The following is an 18,731-nucleotide window of genomic DNA, read 5'->3' as shown; positions in this document are numbered from 1 at the left end:
TCCCGAGTCCCACTGCTTAGAGAACGCTGGGTCCCACAATCTCTTTTGAAAAGGAGAGAAACTGGCCCATTATCATTATACCCACCCTGGTGGTGGTTTAGTTGCTAAGTCCTGTCTGACTCTTGAGGCCCCATTGACTGTAGCCCACCAGGCTCCTCTGTCCATGGGATTTCCCAGGCAAGGATATTGGAGTGGGTTGCCATTTCCTTCTCCAGGGGATCGTCCCAGGCCAGGGGTCAAACCCAGGTTTCCTGCATTGTGGGCAGATGCTTTACAGACTGAGCCACCAGGGACTCTCCAATATCCACTCTACAGAAGAATTGGAGAAGGGCAGAAATGGCAGAGCCAGAGCCAGAACTTAGATCTCCTGGTTCTAAGTTCAGGGTTCTCACCTGCCCTCTATGCCTTGAAGGTAGTGGAAGGGGAGTGTGCTGGTTTCTGATGACCTAGCTTGGAGGAGAAAGGCTGCCCTGGGCCTCTCTTGCTAGTATTGCTGGTAGAGATGGGGAGGCCTCTTCTCTAGCTCTGTCCAGGGTCCTAGGCCAGAGGACTTCCCACAGCAGCCAAGACTTCTCTGCTAAAGTGGCACTGGCCTAGCTTCCTTCTCATCCCCAATCTCATCCTTCCCAGGAGGCATAATGACACTCCTTGACACCCCACACCGCTCCCACACACACACCATGCACACACCCTTGAGAAGCACAACACAAAGAGTCTTCCCAGGCCCAGGACAGGAGTACAAATGCAGGCCGATATGCATGTGTACTAAGTTGCTTCAGTCATGTCTGACTCTTTGTGAACCCTATGGGCTGTAGCCCACCAGGGATCCTCTATCTATGGGATTCTCCGGGCAAGAATACTGGAGTATGTTGCCATGCCCTTCTCCAGGGGATCTTCCCAACCCAGGAATCGAACCTGCATCTCCTGCATTGGCCAGTTTGTTCTTTTCCACTAGCACCACGTGGGAACCCCTCATGTATTAAATACTGTAAACCAAGCTAACAAAGAAAATATGATCTATTGTCCAAACTTGACAAAATGTAACTTCATTATGACCTGAAAGGTCAGGTTCCAATTTAGAATTTCCAGACTCCTCCAAGTCCCTTACCAATGAGGGGAGACCTGGCACTAGGCCAGTGGCAGACCCCCATTTCTGTCATGGGTTGGAACTGCTCATGCTGGCAGGCAGTTCACCCTGGACACGGTGTGCCTGGGAAAGATCCCTGCGCTGTGGTCTAGAAGCCAGTTGGTCAGGAATTCCGTCCACCTTACAGACCCCTTTCCCCGTGGGAGGGGCGCTGTCAGAGGAAAGCCAGGACCAGACCTTTCAAAGCTGAGGGCGCTGGCAGGGGCACCTCTTGTCTGGACTGAAGGGTGGCCCGCTTCCTACTCTGCCTTCTACCTGCCTTTCTCTTTGGAAGTTCACAGTTAGGGGACCTGACTAATTCAGTTTCCTGCCCCAGTATGTGATGGATCTAAGGGCTACAGAAGCAGGAAAGGTGTTAATAGAAACTTAGTGGAAGCTTAGGGGCAAATTCTCTTTTAAGGGCTCTGTGTGGGGGGGTTGTCTTAAAACAGCCCCTGGGACAGTTGTCTAACAGTGAGGAGGCACCAGCAAGCGGGGTTTGGCCACATGCCCCCAGACCTCCAGGGCAGTTTCTGGGTATGGTTGGGGACACTTGGGTTTCCCAGGAAAGGGGGTTTCCTGGCCCAGTGAGTGTTTTCTGAAGAATAAAGGAGGGGACTTCACTTAGTCCCTGGTGGTCCAGTGGCTAAGACTGTGCTCCTAATGCAGGGGGCTCGGGTTTCATCCCTGTTCAGGGAACTAGATCCCATATGCCACAACTAAGAGTTCACATGCAATAACTAAGACCTGATGCAGCCAAATAAATAAATATTTGAAAAGAAAAAACAGTGAAGGTGGACGGGGGTTGAGGGCACTGCTGATAAATGGTGTCTGTGCTGTGAGCTGGGCGCCAGCCACTGAAAATTGTAGAGGTCTGATACTCTGAGCCAACAGTGGGTGCAGCCAGCTACTCAGGATGTGCCTGAATCGGTCCTTTCAAGACACCCATTCGCCCTCTAGAGGATGCTTGAAGCATCTCACCGCCTCCATCCTGGATACAGGGACTCTGAGGCCAGCTCTTTGCATTTTCTCCTTCTAGCTCCTGTCCAGACCCTTCCAATTTCTTCTTCCATCTACGGCCTCTGCCATAGTCCAACACACCCATCATTCTGAGAGGCCTCTCCTATTAGGAACCAGCAAGGCCCAGCATCCCCAGCATCCTGGCATCATGGGGCATGGTCCCAACAGTCTAGATTTATCCATAGGAAAGCACCTCTCCAAATACGTTAGGTCCCGAAAGCATCTTCCAGCAACCTGAATATTTTGTACTACATGATGACATATGTTCATGAGACATGGATAGTCTCATTAGCTCCAACTTTCACCGCCAAGATTCTCTCAGCCCCCAGGGGCACCCTGCCCCGAGCCCCATGCCGAGCTGACCCAGTTGTAGTGGGGATCTTGAGAGCTCTCAATAATCCCTCTCTACATGGGCTCTTAGAGAGCAGGTGAGGGGAGGATGGCAAGAAGCAGGGTGGATCAGTCCCTGAACTTTTAGGTTAGTTGGCCAGGTGAAGAGTCTGAATGAGGAAGAGGTAAGCAAGACTCAGCTCAGGCCAGCCTGTGAGGGTCCCTGTGAAGCTCCTCTGCCCTCCCTGATCACTTAAGGGGCACAGAGTTGGCCCCAGTGGGGAGAGTGCTAAGCCCCATCTCCTCCTCTGCCCATGCTGGAACCAGGTGGTCTCTGAAGGGGAGAGTCAGTTGATCAGTGGGTCCTTTCCAGGAAGGGGAGTATCATTAAACTAATGACCAGCTCCCTGAACTTTCCCTAAAAAGGATCCCAGGAAATGTGCTTGTGGAGAATGGAACTAGAATGAGAGCACTGAGGACAGGAGAGCGTGTACCCTTTTGGGGACAGACTGAAACCAGCGGACTTGGAGTCAGGCACCAGGACCTTTGCATCCTGAGTGGGCGTCAGTCAGACCCTGAGGGCATCCCCACCACCACCAATGTGGCGTTCCTTCTCCCAGCCATGGAGCAGGTGGGAAAGCCCCTCTCATGGCCACGTGGGCCACATGATATCAGGGAGCAAGGAAGGGGTGCCTCCAGCTTGAGGTGATCAGATCCACACTCTGTTCTCCAGAAGGGAATAGGAAGTGCCCCCAGAGAGCTACACATCAGCACATAACGACTCCACCCAAACACCTGCACTAGGAGACGATCAAACCCAGGCCCTGCGTCCCTAGGGTGACCCCAGTCCCCCTCAGGATGCCTGCCGGGGAAAGCTCAATGCTGCCAGCAGAATTCACTGCTTTTTCTAGCCAACACCTGACCCAGGCCCCTGACCTCCCTTTCTTAGAGCATTTACTCAACAGGGCTTGTCACTGTGATTCCTTCCTCTGTCCCTCCTCCTCCAATGAGAGTGTTTTTCACAAGAACCTGAACGCCACTTCTCGATGTCACTCATCAGGAAGGACAGAGGCCGTGTCTCCTGGTCTCTCTCGAAGGACAGACTCCTGAGATAGTGGCCGCTCGTGGGCACCCTGGCCTCAGCGCACTGACTCTCCTAACACTGTAGTTTTCTCTTCTCTGAAGCTGCTTGAGACCCCACTGCCCTTCCCCACTCCTTCATGCTGCCCTTAACCGCCCAGGGTCCTCTGCACAGATGAGAACGGAGCCCAGCTCTTTCCACTCCTGTTGGTAGTCAGTGAGGAAAATCTGTTTTCACCACTTTAAAGTTCGACTACATTTACCTTTGACGCAGGCTCCTGGCCTAACCCTGGTTCAGCACTCCCTCCCCTCTGCGGTTCACTACAAACACACACCCACCCCAAACCACCCTTTATTCAGAAGATCCAGGGAATGGGGCCTGGGGGCAAGTTTTAAGTGTTTCTGGCCTTTTTTTTTTGCCCCTTGCTACCTGGGTATCCCCAACAGCAACTCAGTTGTTATGCTGTTTTCTTTTTTTCAAAGATTAAACCACTGAATTGCAACTTTTATTTACAAATTTCATCTATATCTATAAAAACCAAGATAACTGATAACTTGATTTCAACTCGTTTGGACAGCAGTTGAAGTTTTACATTAAAAAAAAATGCAAAATGTCAACTAAAAAAAAGAGACAAAATGCTGGGACATGAGTTTGTACTTAAATTCTACCAACTTCAACAAATAGAGAATGGGAGCGTATCAATTCACATCAGCCCTCTGGTCCGAAACACACTTTCCACTGGACAATTCTTATTCACTCTTCTGGGTGGGCGCGCGGGTGGCTTCTTCAGTCGTTAAGTTTTAAAAGACAACTTGAATCTCTCTAGGTGGAGCGATTTGGGGTTGGAGGGTCCACGGCAGGTGAGCTGAAGACTGACAGCTCTTGCGTGCCTCCCTCACCCTCTGCCACCATCCTCGGGCCCTGGTTTTCCTCTGCTGTTCAAGCTCTGATCTCATCTGGGAAAACAGGCCCCTGGCTTTACAAACTGGTGTGTCCCACCTTTCCTCTTTCCCAAGTTGAGTCAAAATATGGGCCATTGAGCCCACATCCTCCCCTCTGCCAGGGACTGCCGCATCCTCTGAGCAAGACCTGGGGTCTGGGCTGGGCTGCCCTGAGGCCCACAGGGAGCAGTCCTCCTATGCATCCATCCTCAGACTAAATGGAGAGGGCTTGAAAGGGGGCCTGGCCTTCCTTCCTCAGAGCAGACTCGAGCACCCTCCATGCCTGTCTTCCTGGAGCCCGGAAGGTGGCCAGCACCCTCTGTACCCACAGTTGCTTCCTCCCCTCCACACTGTCCACAGAGCGCAGCCTGCAGTCAGAAATCTGGGCCTCCCCTCAGCCTGGCCTGAGCGCCCCCATCAGCAGCTGCGCACCAGGCCCTGGCTGGGTGGGGAGGGCTTCTGAGAGACAAGGGCCCTCCAGCAGGAATGCCACAGCAGGACCAAAACCAGCCTGAGCACCTTCCCTCCCGCCGCTGAGCTGGCACCGGGGAGGATAGAGGATACTGGTCTCCATGGCAAAAGCCACAGATGACCTGGTTCCTGTGGGCAGAGGAGTTGCGCCTAGTCTCCTGTCTCCGTTAGAAAAATACCTTTGGAATTCGGTCTGTTTGAAACTCTAGTTCTTAAAACATGTGGGAGTTGAACACAGGCTGGTCGGTCAGCCTGTGTATGACTCTGGGTAGAAAGGGTCGGGAAGAGAGCACACCTTGTTTTAAAAAGATCCTGAATGTGTGCAGGCTTTGGCTTTTTCTGGAATGGGTTGAGGTTATTTCTGGTGCATGTCAGGACAAACGTGTTCCTTTTAGCACCTTCTGTAAATAAACTGTGGAAATGTGGACCACACACCCCCAGGGGTGGCGGTGGGCCGGGTGGGGGTGGGGCTGGAGGCGAGGGAAGAAGAAAGGGACTAGCACTAGAAGGGCTGTTTTAGCTCAGGGAACCCCTGCTGTTCTTGCTGCTCCCCTGAGAAAGCATGACCTCCTCTTGGGACACCCCTCACACCAGAGCAGAGCCTGTGGGGGCAGTAGGGTGGGCTGAGGGGCTAGGAGACCACTAATGAAATCAGGAGCCTGGACACACGTTCTCCTTTAAGACACAAAGGAAGCCAAATGAGGGAACGGAGTCTCTGAACAGAAAGGTGAAGCGCTTGGTCAAGGTCAGGACAACTCTGGAGTAACAGGGCTGGGGTTTGAACTTGGGAGGTGGTGGGGGTTGGGGCGGAGAAATGCAGCTTGCGCTGTTCTCCCACGCCTTCCAGTCCCTCCCCTCCCCGCACCCTTTCCTTGAAAAGTCACTGAGGGAGTGAGACGGTGAGCACAGACCTGACCAAGGATGCGGGGGTGGGGCCCAGGGGCCACCCAGGTTTCTGCCTGGTTGAAGAGTCTGGGTTTTCCCTGAGGCACTCAGAAGCAATGGATGTGTTTGAAATTTATTTCTCTTTTAAAATATCGGCCGGAAAGCCAGCATTAAAATGGAAGTGATTGGAGGCTCTGAAAGTGAAAGAAAGTGAAGTTGCTCAGTTCTGTCCGACTCCTTGCGACCCCGTGGATTGTAGCCTACTGTCACGTGAGTGTATGCTCCACGATTCTTTGTCTCGTCACAACAAAGATTTGGAGTGACGTTACCAGGCTCCTCAGTCCATGGGATTTTCCCAGGCAAGAATACTTGGAGGATACTGCAATAGTCCAGGTGAAAGTTGATGAGGGCCCAGTCTAAGCCGGGTATCACTGGGGAAGGGGCCAGAGCTGAGAGCCACTGAGGTGCAATCAAGGTGAGGATTAGGGAGAGAGATGACAGTGGGCCTTTAGCCCGGTGAGTGGGGAGCTATGGACTTCCACTGAGCTTGAGCCTGTCTGCCTACTGCCTGCTCGGTCATCTCTTTGTGACCCCATGGACTATGGCTCCAGGCTCCTCCGTCCACAAAATTCTCCAGGCAAGAACACTGGAGTGGGTTGCCATTTCCTTCTCCAGGGGATCTTCCCCACCGAGGGACTAAACCCAAGTCTCTTGTGCCTCCTGCATTAGCAGGTAGGTTTTTTTTACCAGTTGAGCCTCGAGGAAAACCTGAGCTTGAGCACACGTGTTTTTAAAGGAATGCTCACAGGCCAAAGTTTGAGACAGTCTTTATTGGAGCTTGGAATGTCATAGCAATTCACCTTTATCAGAGGCAGACTGGTAAGATGAGCAGCAACAGCAGCAGGATGTCCGGCCTACATGAGGAATCCTGCTTGCCCGCAAGCAGTACACAGACACAGACACACACACACACTTCTACACAGATGCTCACATGTGCTCACTCACTCCTGGTGAGTCAGAGGCCAGGTACCCTGCCTGCCCTGCCTGCTCTGGGGGGATCCGCTGAGCTGAGACTGAAGGAAACCACTTGAGGACCAGGGATGAAGGAGCTGCCGGCTGCAGGCATTTTTGTGGTTTGGGAGAAGGGGATCCGGGAGGATGGGAGAGACTGCCAGGGCCAAGCAAAGGGAGCCCCCCTGGGCCAGGGCATGGAGAGAAGATTCTGGAGATGGGGCATGGGAGGGACAGGGGTGGGAGAAAAGGCCATCCCCTCTCCTTCACTTACTCCAACCTCACAGCCTCACAGCTGGGGCCGGAGTCCTGGGCCGAGGAAGCCTGGGGAGCATCAAGGGGTCCCCTGTGTCCTAGGAAGGCACTGAAATGGGGAAGATCTTGGAGGGCCTGGAGACTCCCCCAGGTACCCCAGGGAGGGAAGGAAGGGGGATGACAGAGCAAGGAGGCTCTTACATGCCGGTTGTCTTAGGGCAACAAGACTGGGGAAGCACGAATCCTGCTTCCCACCCCAAACAAGGGGTGGGTGATGGGCTGAGATGAAGCCCCTCTGGCCGGCAGAGGGGAGAGGGCCAGAGCCAGGGCTGCCCCTTCGGTCTCCAGGGCAGCGAGTGGGAGAGCCTGGCCTCCCAGGCTCTCCATGTGTCCGTGGGGGCAGGAGGGAGGAACCGAGGCCTCCTGCCCCCGGGGCCTGGGCTACCAGAGCACGGCCCCGTCCAAGTTCCCGTAGCCCGGCTCGGCCCGCAGCCGCCAGTACGTGTTGTTAGTCACCCACCACTCCTTCCCGCTGCTGTCCGTCTGCCGCCTGGAGGAAAGGGGCCGGGGAAGGAAAGGAAAGGGGTGAACACCCAGCACTGAGGCCGGTCCCAAGATGCTGCCTCACACTACGGGCCCCACTCAAAGCAGCAAGGGACTAGTGGGGAGGGGGTGGCCCTGAGTTCAGAGAAAGGCAGAGCAGCAAGGGGGTGGTGGCAGAGGGGGGCGGGGAGGCACCTGAAGAAGCGAGCCTGGTGGACAATGTTGTTCTCCTCCATCACTTTGCGCCTGTCTCGCTGAAGCTGCTCGATCCTTCTCTTCTGGGCCTCGGCCGCCTGTATGTTCCCCTCCTCCAGGTACCTGGGCACCCAGACTGCCGTCAGTGGAACTGCCCCACCCTCAGGGGCCCCCAAATCAATCCAAGGCTTCTGTCCCTGCCCAGTTCTGCCCCCAGACAGGTCCCATCTCCCTGAGGCAACACCAAGAAGGAAAGATACAGTCCCAGGTCTGTTCAGAAACCCCCATGGGGAGGGAGAAGCCCGGTGCTTCCAGAGTGGCTCCCGCCTGACACTGACCTCTGGTCTGGCCGGAGCCGCGTGTCCGTGGAAGGCAGGGACCGTTTCAGCTCTGCGGTCAGCTCATTCAGCTCCAAGGCAAACTGAGTGAAGCCGAAGTTTCGCTCATAGTTTGGGGGCATTGAGTCTAGGGGGAAGGCAGGGGGCTGGGGCAGGTGGACTGTGCGCAGCTGCCCTCACTCCTGCCCAGCCCACCCCGAGCACCCCACTTACTGGGCTTCCAGATGCACTGACCACCCGGCGTGGGTCCACGGTACAGCCCCTCATGCCACTTTCCAAAGAGTCGGTGGAGGACACGGCCACTCCGGCTGAACACGGCCCCCTGTACCTCATGGATGTTGGAGCTCCAGTACTTGGCCTGGGGTGGGGGTGCAGCAGGGGGCTTAGGAAGAGGTCCCCTCCCCTCCTGGAGGGGTTACTGGGGCGGAGAGTGGGGGCAAGGGGCCGCCCACCTTGCAGAAGGTGAGCTTGCAGTGGCAGGAGCTGTCCTGCGTGTTCCGGATGAGCACCTCCCCGTAGTGCTCGATCCAGCGCTGGCCACTGAGGATGTTGTGAATGCAGGAGGTCACCTTATTCCACTCAAAGTGGTCTCCAAACCTGAGACAGAGAGAGAGCAGGGCGGGTGAGGGGCAGCTGGCTGGCCCTGGGGAACAAGTGCTACCCTGACCCGGGGAATGTCTCTCTCATCGGAGCCGGTCACGTGGGTCTGGGGAAGGAACCCCGGCGTCCTGGTTCCAGCTCGTGGCCCTTCCATGAAGGATGACATATTTATTAAGTAGAGCGGCCTTCCCAGAGAGTACTCAGCTAACACATCTCCATTTGCTGAGAAAGCTCCTAAGTGCCTAAGTCATGGGAGTGAAGGGGACCATGGTGGGCTGATCATATACAACAGCCTGTTCACTACCTACTTCTGCTGGCTATTACTTATTACTCTTATTTTATAGACGAGCAGACTCAAGTATTTTTGCTGCTGCATAGCTAACTGTTAAGTGGCAGAAGTAAGACTCCCACCCAGGACTCTGGACCCTGAAGCCCAGGGTCTCCTGCACCCCTCGTACTGGCCTCTGGTTGCAGTTCCCCACCTGTAACGTGAGCTAGATGAGGGTGCTTCAAATACAGATTGTGACTTGTCCTAAAACTACTTTAGGTTTCTGTGTGTGTGCATGTGTGTTACAGTACACTCGCTTCAAGTCTCAGATGCATTCCTTACTGTGAGCCACAGTCAAAAACTGAAAGCCTCTTGGTCAGATGGCCTTGATGAGCTCTTCCAGCTCTAAGACTCTCCCCTTTCTTTACTGCTGTAAACACGGGTGTGAAGTGTACAGACACTGCCCCACCCCAAGTAGCTTCAGGCGGCCTCCCCAGCCCAGCCTGGAGTGTGGCCTGTGGGCTGGGCCCGGCTGCCCAGCACTTAGGAACACTCACCTGGGCAGGCTCACGTTGACCGTCCCAACAGGCACAATCTCCAGGGATTTGCCCCAGAACTTGTTCTTCCACTTCATGTCTGGAGTTGGGTTGGGGGAGGGAGAGAGACAGCAGAGGTAAGACCAGAGGGTGTTCCAGCCCCTCCCCATCTGCCCTTCACTCCCAGCTCCAACTTTCACCTTGCCAGAAGATGAAGTTCTCAGATTCTGCATGGCACGCTGAGATGGGGGGGTGGTGGGAGACCTTGAGAAGCAAAGAAGTTCTCGGGAGGCTGCGCCTGAGGACCGTGGGGTCTTGCTCCTGACCCCAGGCCCCCAACACCCCTCACTTTCACCCCCAGTTCCCCTGCGAACCAGAAGACCAGCCAGTTCCAGGTCTCTTGTCCCTGTCATCCTTGGCCACCACCCAATTTCCATCATCCTCTCCTTTCCCACAAGCTCCAAATTTCTCCCTTCTCGCTCACTCCCCTCCAGGGCTCTCCTTGCCTCTCCCCATCCCCTGGCGCCCACCACTGCCTGAGTGTTCTCTACAAAGTGCAATTCTAAGAATGTCACTCTACTGCTTAAAACCCTCCCATAACTCCCTGTGGCCTTCAGGATTTAAAAACCAACCAATCAACCAATCAACTGTTCCTTATCTTCACCCACAGGGCTTCTCAAGGTTTGGTCCTGCCTTGTCTTCCAGGCTTGTCTCTAACTCTTTCCAAACGTGCTCCATCCATTCCTTTACACTGCCTGGAACAGCCTGGTCTCCCACCTCCTTGCACACTTGGCCAACTCCAATCCATCCTTCAAGACTGAGCTCAAGATCATTCACTAGAGCTGAATAACCTTCTATGAGCTTCCTCAACCCAGAAGACGATGCAGGTGTTTCAAGTCTATCTCCTCAAGGAGTGGGGACCTCCTTTCCTGACTGCCCATCTGCGGGGTGTTCTCACCCCTGCCCTGGCCCCTTGAAGCCTGGATCCTCCCTGGCCTCATCCACACGGCTCCCCCAACAGCCCTCTTCTTCCTGGCCTGCACCTGCTCACTGATGAAGCGGAAGCCTCGGTCAGGGCGCTCACACTCATAGGTCTCCCCCAGGACAGGGTTGAAGGGTTTGCAGCCCGCCCGGTGGTACGTGGAGGAGTAGGCAGACACCGCAAAGGCTGCAATGTACACCTGCAGGGGCGGAGCACCAGGGGATCAAAGGAGATGCTACCCCACAGCCACCCAACCCGGGCCAGCACGGGGGCTGGGAGATGGGGTCGTGGGAGGTGGCAGCAGCTGGAGCAGGGTTGGGGCTGGGGCCGGTGTACCATGCGCTCGCAGGGGTCGGCGGTGCGGCTGGCCCGGTCTAAGAGGCTGCTGTACTCCAGCTCCTCGCAGAGCCGCTGCAGGGTGTTGAGCGGCTCGTTGAGCTGCACTGGCATTGACACCTTGGACAGGTCCTTGCCAATGTTGTTCCGCAGGATGTTCCACAAGCTCACGTCAGTGCCGGGCCCACTGGCGGCCGGCAGGCATCGGCGGCGGGGCGGCCCCACGGCTCCTCCTGGAACACAACCCGCCTGTCCCTCTCCGCTGCACGCCACATCAAGGCCCCTCCTAGGCTCCTGTAGCCCCACGAGGTGTGCTCACTCCCAGGCTCCAGGCTCAACTCACTACAAGAAGCTGGGGCAGGTGGCTGGGGGCTAATTCTTGATGAGCTCCGGGGATTTACGTGGGCACAGGGCTAAGAACCAGAGGACGCATCCCACTGTTGGAAACGGAAACCCTGTACCCCAGAATCCCTTCTTGAGTCCCATCCTTGGCTTCTACTCCCTTTCATACACAGAATCCAAGGTCAGGATGTAGATTATCCAGCCCATTGTATAGACAAGGAAACAGGCTCTGAGGAGTAAAATGACACTATAAAGCCATGCTGCTATAATCAAAGGTGGCAAAGTGGGCTCTTCTGCCTCACTGAGGCCCACATGAGCCTGCTCAGAAGCCCAGCATGGAGGCCGGCCCCAAGCTGAGCCAGCCCCACCCCCCAGAGCCACCGCTGGAAGCCAGCCCATAGCTGAGCCTTCCTCACTTCCAAAGTCACCTTGGAGTCAACATCCAAAGCCATCAGCCCACCAGTCCTACATGGGACAACTTCCCAAGGGGCCTGGGCCCAGACACACTCCGTTTCTGGGCCCACCTCCAGCCCTCCCTCCTGCTCGCCCGGTGGGCACCTTTCGGACAGCGCTCGGCTCCCCGGAGATCCAGCACCTCCTCGGACAAGCTGGTGGTGACTTCACTGGTGCACGATTCCTCCTCCTCCGAGCCCTGGGCCAGGACAGATGACAGGCCGGGCAGAATAGGCCTCCCCGGGCAGCTGGGCAGTACCCAGGGCCTGGTGAGAATCTGCCCAGCTAGCCCTTTGGTGGGAAGGGGAAGAGAACATATATGGGGGGCCTGAACCCTAAGACACTGCCCCAGGAGGCCTGGTGTCATGGTGTGCCCTGCCCCATTGGGAGGGAGAGGGCCCCCAGCTCAGGGACCTGGTGGGCATGAAGGGAGGGAAGTAAGGGATTCCTGGGATCCAGGGTTGGGAAGGCAAGGGTCAAGGGAGTGCAGAGGCTGAAATGGGGTCACAGAAAGATGACTGGGGGTAGAGCTGAGGCAGTAGTTTCAGGAGAACCCAGGAAGATAGAGGACATCAAACTGGAAGAAGGGTCCTCAGCAGAGCTTTGTAACAGGGCCACACAAACCCAGCAGGTCTGACCATGTTCCCAGAGAGAGCGGCTGAGCTGATTAGAAAGGGCCTGGGGACCTACTGATTTAGTCTCCCGGAACCCCAGCCCTCTCTTCCCAGGGTCCCTCCCCTCTCACAGGCAACTTCCCCCTTCCCTCACCTCATTCTCAGAAGAGCTGGCAGAGAGGAGAACCTCACAGGCATCAAAGAACTCTGTGTGGGAGTCAGCAAGGGATAGGACGCTGCTCTGGGACAGCTGGGGGGTCAGCTCTCGCCCCTTCAAGTACAGAGCTTCTTGCTGTGGGAGCAAGACTGGTGTCGGCCTGAGGCCCAGCCAGGAGAGTCGGGCCGGGCTCCCCTGGCCTGACAGTTCCCTCGAGAGGAAGTGTGACTGGGGACTTTTACTGTCTGAGCCGTGCAGAGCAGGAGGAGATGTGACGGGGAGTGAGCATCATGCGGTACGAGGTCTGGGGAAAGATCCTGGCCTGGGAGTGAGGAGTCGCGGGTTCCACAATAACTGCCTGCATTTCCCGGCACTGACTCGAGCCCAGCTCCACGCCCTTGGCATGTATCAACTCAATCCCGACATGTAGATTAGGGACTATCACCCCCACTCTGTAGATTAGGAGACTCAGGGTCATGAGGCCAGCATGCAGTACAGCCAAATTCAAACCCATATAGTACAGGAGCCTGGGTCCATCATTAGATCCTTTAAGGCTCAGTTTCCTTATCTGTGATCTTGAGGGTAAGAATCGGCTTCCTCATGAGATCCTGACTTAAAAGTGCTCTACACATTATTAAGAAATGATCCGGATATGGCTGCTGCCTGTGTTCTGTGAAAGGGGCTGGAGTTGTGAAAGCGAACCCTGCCTTCACTCCTGCCGAGAAAGGAGGGCCCCACCGCCCACCCAGCTCCCACCTCCTCGGGATTGAGGGAGCTGAAGGAGTCTGCAGTGGTGTCGGAGGAGACAGACAATGAGTGGAGGCGCCTCGGGCCGGCCGAGGTCTCAGAGACCTGCGGGGAGAGAGTGAGGCTGCAGGTACAGGACAGGGATGGGGGGAGCCCCCCACACACACTGAAGGCCTGTCAGGCAGGGCCTGCCTCAGCCAACCCCCTTCCCGGTCCAGCCCTGCGACCACCCCCAGGCCTGCCCAGGCCTGCCATCTTCAGGCCGCTCCTCCCACTGACCGCCCTGTCCCCAGGCTCACCCCCAGCCTGGATGGCTCCGAACTCTGGTGCAGGTCCCTCAGTCGGTCCCATTCAGCAGTGAGAGCGGCCAGGACGCTGCTGAGCGAGCTGTGCACTATGGGGGGCAGGGCCGGCCATCAGCCTCCCTTCCTCTCCCTCGCCCTCCCCCGACCTGCTCCCAGCCACCCCTCCAGCTCACACTTACCCTTCTGGGCCAGGGCCCAGAAGCTGCGCTGCAAGTGGGCATAGTCTGGGGGCGGCAGCCCTCGGGGGCCCGAGGGGTCTCGGGACTCCAGGTAGCGAGACAGGTTGGGAACTGAGCCATGGAGACGACCCACCTGTGGGTGAAGGGGAAGGGTGGAAGGGCCCAGCCTCCTTCAGCGCCTCCCGCCCAGCGTCTCAGGGGCCACCTCACCCGCCCGATGGAGTCGTCCTTGGCGAAGCTCTGGGTGCACCACATGCGGCTGGTCCGCTTCCCCTTCTTGGGTCTCTCCGCCGTCACCGAGGCCTGGAAAGTCGACGTGGGTGAGTTTTGGTCTCAGGGTGGAGAAGACCCCCAAAGCCAAGAGACAGGCGGACGGCCATGGAGGAAGAGGCAGAAGACCGACAGCCTGGCAGCTGCCTGGGCACAGGGGGAAGGGGTCGCTCCAAAGGGGCAGAGAGACAGCCCGGAGGCGGCCTGGACACGGTGGGGAGGGGCAACTGGGAGACGGTGGCTCTCCAGGAAATGGCGGCATGTAAGGGGGACAGGGGACCTGTCTGGGGAGGTGGTGGAGATTAATACGGCAAGAGGGGAGAGAGCCCTGGGCAGGCCTCTGTCTCCGTCTGGACCTCACCTGGTGTGTGGGGATGACAGGGGCCGAGGGAATCCGGTGCAGGGACTCCAGGCTCTGGAGGAGTCTGTGTAGTTCCTGGAGCTTGCCCTGACACTCTGAGAGCTCTGTGGGAAGGATGGATGAGGAAGGCCCTCTCCCAACACTGGCTGGCTTCCTTCCCTCCTCCAAAGACTTCACCAGCAGCCTGGGGAGTCCCGACAGTGCCTCCCCTATCCTGCTCACGAGCCCACAGCCACCCCCAGCTCCCACCCTAAGGTTTGGCCTCCAGGGAGCACCCGCACCCCAGTCTGCGCTCTGTCCCCAGACCACACTTCACCTCAGCTGCCTCCACACAGGCCAGTGGCCCTCACCCTTGCTCTCCCAACTCGCTCTGCATTTCCCTCTCCCAGGCTAACATCACAGCCCCCAACTCTAGGAACCTGATGCCAGAGCACACCCGTTCCCTGGCACTACTCCTCAGGACCCCGCCCTGTGGTGGCATCCGGGATCTTCTTTGTCACGAGTCCCAGCCCTGTGTCCAGCTCTACGTGCTTAGAGCACGAGCCCCACCATGTCTGTGAGCCTGAGACTCTGGGGGTAGGGCCTGAGAAGACCTGATCAGCCTAGAGGTAGAGGCTGTCTCCCCCACAAGACGGGGGCTCCCAGAGCAGGAAAAGAGGTCACAGTTTCTCCTCCTTGTGACTGCTGACACCACCAAGATACAAGAGCAAGGGCCCTCCCCATGGAGGCACGGGGCCAGGGGTCCCTCACCATGAGAGCAGCGGTCCAGCCCATCACTGTCCCTCAGCCAGGAGGACACCTTCTCCCGAGGTCCAACCCCTGGCAGAGCCAAGGCACTACCCGCTGCCGGAGGCTGGGCACCGGGAACCTGTGGGGCGAGTCAAAGGTCAGGAAGGCGCCTCCTCTCTGAGTCTCAGCCTGAATCCTCACGTGACCGAGTCCTGCCCCGGGGCCCATCTTACCTTCCGGTGGGTGGTGCTGGGCAGCAGGCTTCGGGGCACATCCAGGTGCTGGGCTGAGCGGTGGGCACGTAGCTGGGCCACCCAGCTCTGGAACAGGTCCTGGGACTTGATCTGCAGAGGTGTTGGAGAACGAGAGGGACACATGAAGGGAAGGATTGCTTTCTAGGGGCAAGAAGTTGGGGCTCTGGTCCCCAGCAGGCAGGATCTCTCCCTGCAGCACTAGGATGGCGCAGAGGCCCCTCTCTGGGCCTGTTCACAGAAGAACCAACAGGGCCAGTTTGCCGCTGGCTCTTGCACATGGTGGGAACTCCCCTCTCGTCAAACTCAGGTGGCCCCTCGGCCCTTGCCCCTCTCTCCTGAGTGACCCAGTGCCTCTGCCAGGCTGGGCGGGCAAGCCACCCCCTGCCTCCCACGGATGTCACCTTGAGGTGGTAGATGTTGTCTTCAGTGTCAAGGTCAATGCGCTGGGCCTTTTTGTTGATGGACATGACTGACAGTCGGACATCAATGGAGCCATGGAGCTTCCCCTTGGTGATCTGGGATGGAGAGACCAGAGAGGGAGAGGGAGATGAGTTGAGGCCACCGGGGCCACCATCCCCTTGAGGTCATGCTAGGTTCAAAGGTCAGGCAGCAGGTTCACCCTCAGGCTCAAGTGACAGTGTCAGCAGGACATGTCAGGCGTCCTCCTGTGCACTGGACAGCCTGCCGTGTCACGCCACAACCAGAGCTCCAGGGAGTCACAGAGCGAGGAACACTTCCCACCCTCAGGAGTCCGCAGGCAGGGCTGAGGACAGTGAACCTCCTGGAGAGAGCCTGGGTGTCTAGGCCTTTGGTTCCTGCCTGAGCATGGTACGAGGACAAGGATGATAAAGGCCCTCGGTCTTGGGCACTAATCTGTCCCAAGAGCCCTCACCAAGGACTCTACAAGTGGGTGATCACCTTCTCTCCACCTTAGGGGTGAGGAGTTGAGACCCAGGGAAGTAACCTGCCCAAGACTCCACAACCAGAAAACGGCATACCTGGGATTCGGGCCTTGCTCTGGGGGATTCCAGAAGCCCCCGCCTGCCCAGGGCCCCCACCAATCACACCCGCAGCCGAGGCCCCAACTCACATCTTGCCGAGTTGTCGCGTAGTGAAGAATCCCATCCTCGAGCACGAAGTATCTCTGTGAGGATGCCCAGAGGGAACAGGACCGGGGTTGGGGGCATGGAGAGGAAAGGGTGTGGGGGAGAGCAACCACACGGAAGTTTCTCCTCACACACAGACAGCCTGCGCTGCCCAGCGGCCCCACACATCCCTTCCGGCCCCTGCATCTGGCCCCTCCCTCTGCCCTGCCACCCTACCTTGTGCCAGCCCTTCAGAGGCCACTTCCTCTTCTTGAGCAGGTGGCCTTCCTGCCTCTCGGGCATGATACCCTCTGCCCCCAGCCGGCCCCGAGGCTCCTCCACCACCTCCCACAGCTCGGTGGCCTGCAGTCCAGGGCAAAGGGTGGGGGAGCGGGGAGCGGTGAGGCAACCACATCTGTCTGTCCCCCTGCCCTCTGCCCCCGCCCGCTTCCCAACCTCAGACCTGCTGGGCACTGCTGGGCTTTGCAGACTGAGTGCTCTCGGCCAGGGAGGGAGGGTCCCACTCTTGGAAGTCCATGGGGAAGGGAGTGGCCACTCCCTGCTGTGGACGGAGAGCAAAAGGGGAGGGACGTCACCTTGTCCTGAGGGGGCCCTTGAAGCAGAGAGAGACACTGTTAGCACAGACTTGGCTGTCACCTTCCCCACCTCCACCCCCTCCTGCTCCCTCTGAGTCTTGAGAGCCCTAGCACATCTTCCGCTCACCTGCCAAGCCCATCCCGAGCCCATCCCCACTCTGGGCAGGTCTCCCTGCCCACACCCTCCGGCTGCGGCCGCTGCCCAGAGAGGTGGAGTGCACAGCAGGCAGGCCGGTGCCAAGAGAAAACCTCGAAAAGTCCGCTCCGCCCCACCTTAGGCACACACACATTCTCTGGCTCTAGGACACACTGGGTGCTTTCTCTGGAGGATTCCCTGGGGATAATCAGAGGTGAGCCGGGCAGTGAAGGAAAGGCTCCAAAATAGGACAGAGGGATTCAGGGACTGGGCAGGCAAGATCTCACCCTAGCCCCCCTTCCTCAGGATCCGAACCCCACTACCACCACCACAGAAGTGCAGGCACCCCTGCCATCAACCTTTTACAGAGCACCCCCCAACCCTTGACCCCAGCTCCATACAGAGCCCCCTAGCTGCCTGACCAACTGGCCTCCGTATCTTCTAGCTCACAGGCTCCCATTGTTCTGCCTGGAGAAACTGAGCCCTGAGACAGCCCCCATTCCCCCTGGGCCCCCCATCAATCATTCTCTTAGGATGCCCACTTCGGACCCTCGGTCCCCGCCACCCCCAACCTCCTTTTTCCCATCCCAGTCCTGGGGCTCCTGAGAAACACCATCCACCTGGAGAGAGCTGGGGACAGGCTGGTGCAGACACATGCTGAGGTCCACACTCTCCCCTCAGCCGTGCCCACAGGCGCCCTGGGCACCAGTCCTGGCCATCCTGACTCCACGGGGAGATCAATAATGCATGAGACTCTGAGAGGTGGGGGAGGGGACTGGAGGGCAAGGTTGGCCTGAGGCCGGGGAAACAGCTCACATCTTCCGATGGAGCCAGCAAGCACCTGAGGAGCTGAGGTCAGGAGGGACAGGGATATGGGGGGTGCGGGTGGCGGGAAGGTCAGGGCTGTGGGGTCCGTGCTACGCTACGAGAGGCTGATCTGGGGGAAACTCCTGCATTTAGCCGTTGGAAGTTCCCAAACTCTTCCAGTATCGGGACCTCTCTGTACCCTCTTCCTGGCCCCGTGGGATCCTGGCCCCTCACTGCTTGTGCGTGGTGGGGCAGGCTCTGTCACGGAGGGCGCAGGTCGAGGTGAGCCAGGTGGATGCTCTCTTTCCAGCTCCATTCCCGCCCTCATCTCCGGAGCGGTGACCCGCCAGCTTCAGGTGGGAGGAGGCCCTCTCAGGGAATGTCAGCTGATGCCAGAGCAGCCCCCTTACCCCAGGGTCCATGGACGCCAGTGCTCCTTGGCCCAAGCACCGCTCCGCTTCTGAGTCACGGTCTCCGAGCCGCCTGCTCCCTGCTCTGAGCCGAGCAGTGGCGGCAGCTGCGGCAGGAACCAGGAAGGAAGGAGACGTCGGAGCCTCCCCTCTGGCCGGATCTCCTCACCTCCCCCTCCTGGGCCCCTCCTCCTGCCGAGCTCCAGGCGGCCGCTCAGCTCTGCCCCCCTGCTCCCCGGAGGACTCAGGGCTGAGCCGACTCCCCAGCACCCAGGAGGCTTGGGAGTGAGGACAGAGTCCCCTTTGGGCACAGCTCCAGATAGATCACAGAGTACTGGGGAGTTGCTGGCCTCAAGCCAGCAGTGGTA

At 57.9% G+C, this 18,731-nt stretch overlaps 1 protein-coding gene across 3 annotated transcripts; it reads right to left on the bottom strand.

The window, feature by feature from the left end:
• Positions 1-6,665: 6,665 nt before the first annotated feature.
• OSBPL7 (oxysterol binding protein like 7) lies at positions 6,666-18,517 on the bottom strand. 3 transcript variants are annotated; one of them, XM_055407684.2, is made up of 23 exons: positions 18,364-18,517; positions 16,878-17,027; positions 16,652-16,777; positions 16,420-16,473; positions 15,731-15,844; positions 15,309-15,419; positions 15,097-15,214; positions 14,347-14,450; positions 13,926-14,018; positions 13,716-13,848; positions 13,531-13,625; positions 13,241-13,336; positions 12,482-12,619; positions 11,819-11,912; positions 10,919-11,151; positions 10,644-10,781; positions 9,801-9,864; positions 9,622-9,700; positions 8,649-8,793; positions 8,410-8,554; positions 8,197-8,323; positions 7,859-7,981; positions 6,666-7,670 (listed from the first exon to the last, which is right to left on the bottom strand). In XM_055407684.2, the coding sequence occupies exons 2-23, from the start codon at positions 16,950-16,952 to the stop codon at positions 7,562-7,564; spliced, it is 2,514 nt and encodes an 837-aa protein (XP_055263659.2). In that variant the 5' UTR covers positions 16,953-17,027; positions 18,364-18,517; the 3' UTR covers positions 6,666-7,561. The 3 variants fall into 3 exon arrangements, 2 of the variants coding, with proteins under 2 accessions (XP_055263659.2, XP_088685148.1); XM_088829022.1 differs by having other exon boundaries at positions 16,878-16,976; positions 18,364-18,492; XR_016035525.1 differs by lacking the exon at positions 6,666-7,670 and having other exon boundaries at positions 8,197-8,279; positions 16,878-16,976; positions 18,364-18,496.
• Positions 18,518-18,731: the final 214 nt, after the last annotated feature.

This window comes from Moschus berezovskii, chromosome 20, assembly GCF_049115385.1.
Source record: "Moschus berezovskii isolate FMDL1 chromosome 20, NW_MosBer_1.0, whole genome shotgun sequence".
Taxonomy (NCBI): domain Eukaryota; kingdom Metazoa; phylum Chordata; class Mammalia; order Artiodactyla; family Moschidae; genus Moschus; species Moschus berezovskii.
Note: the sequence above shows the minus strand (reverse complement) of the source record. Positions and strands in the feature narration are given on the sequence as shown.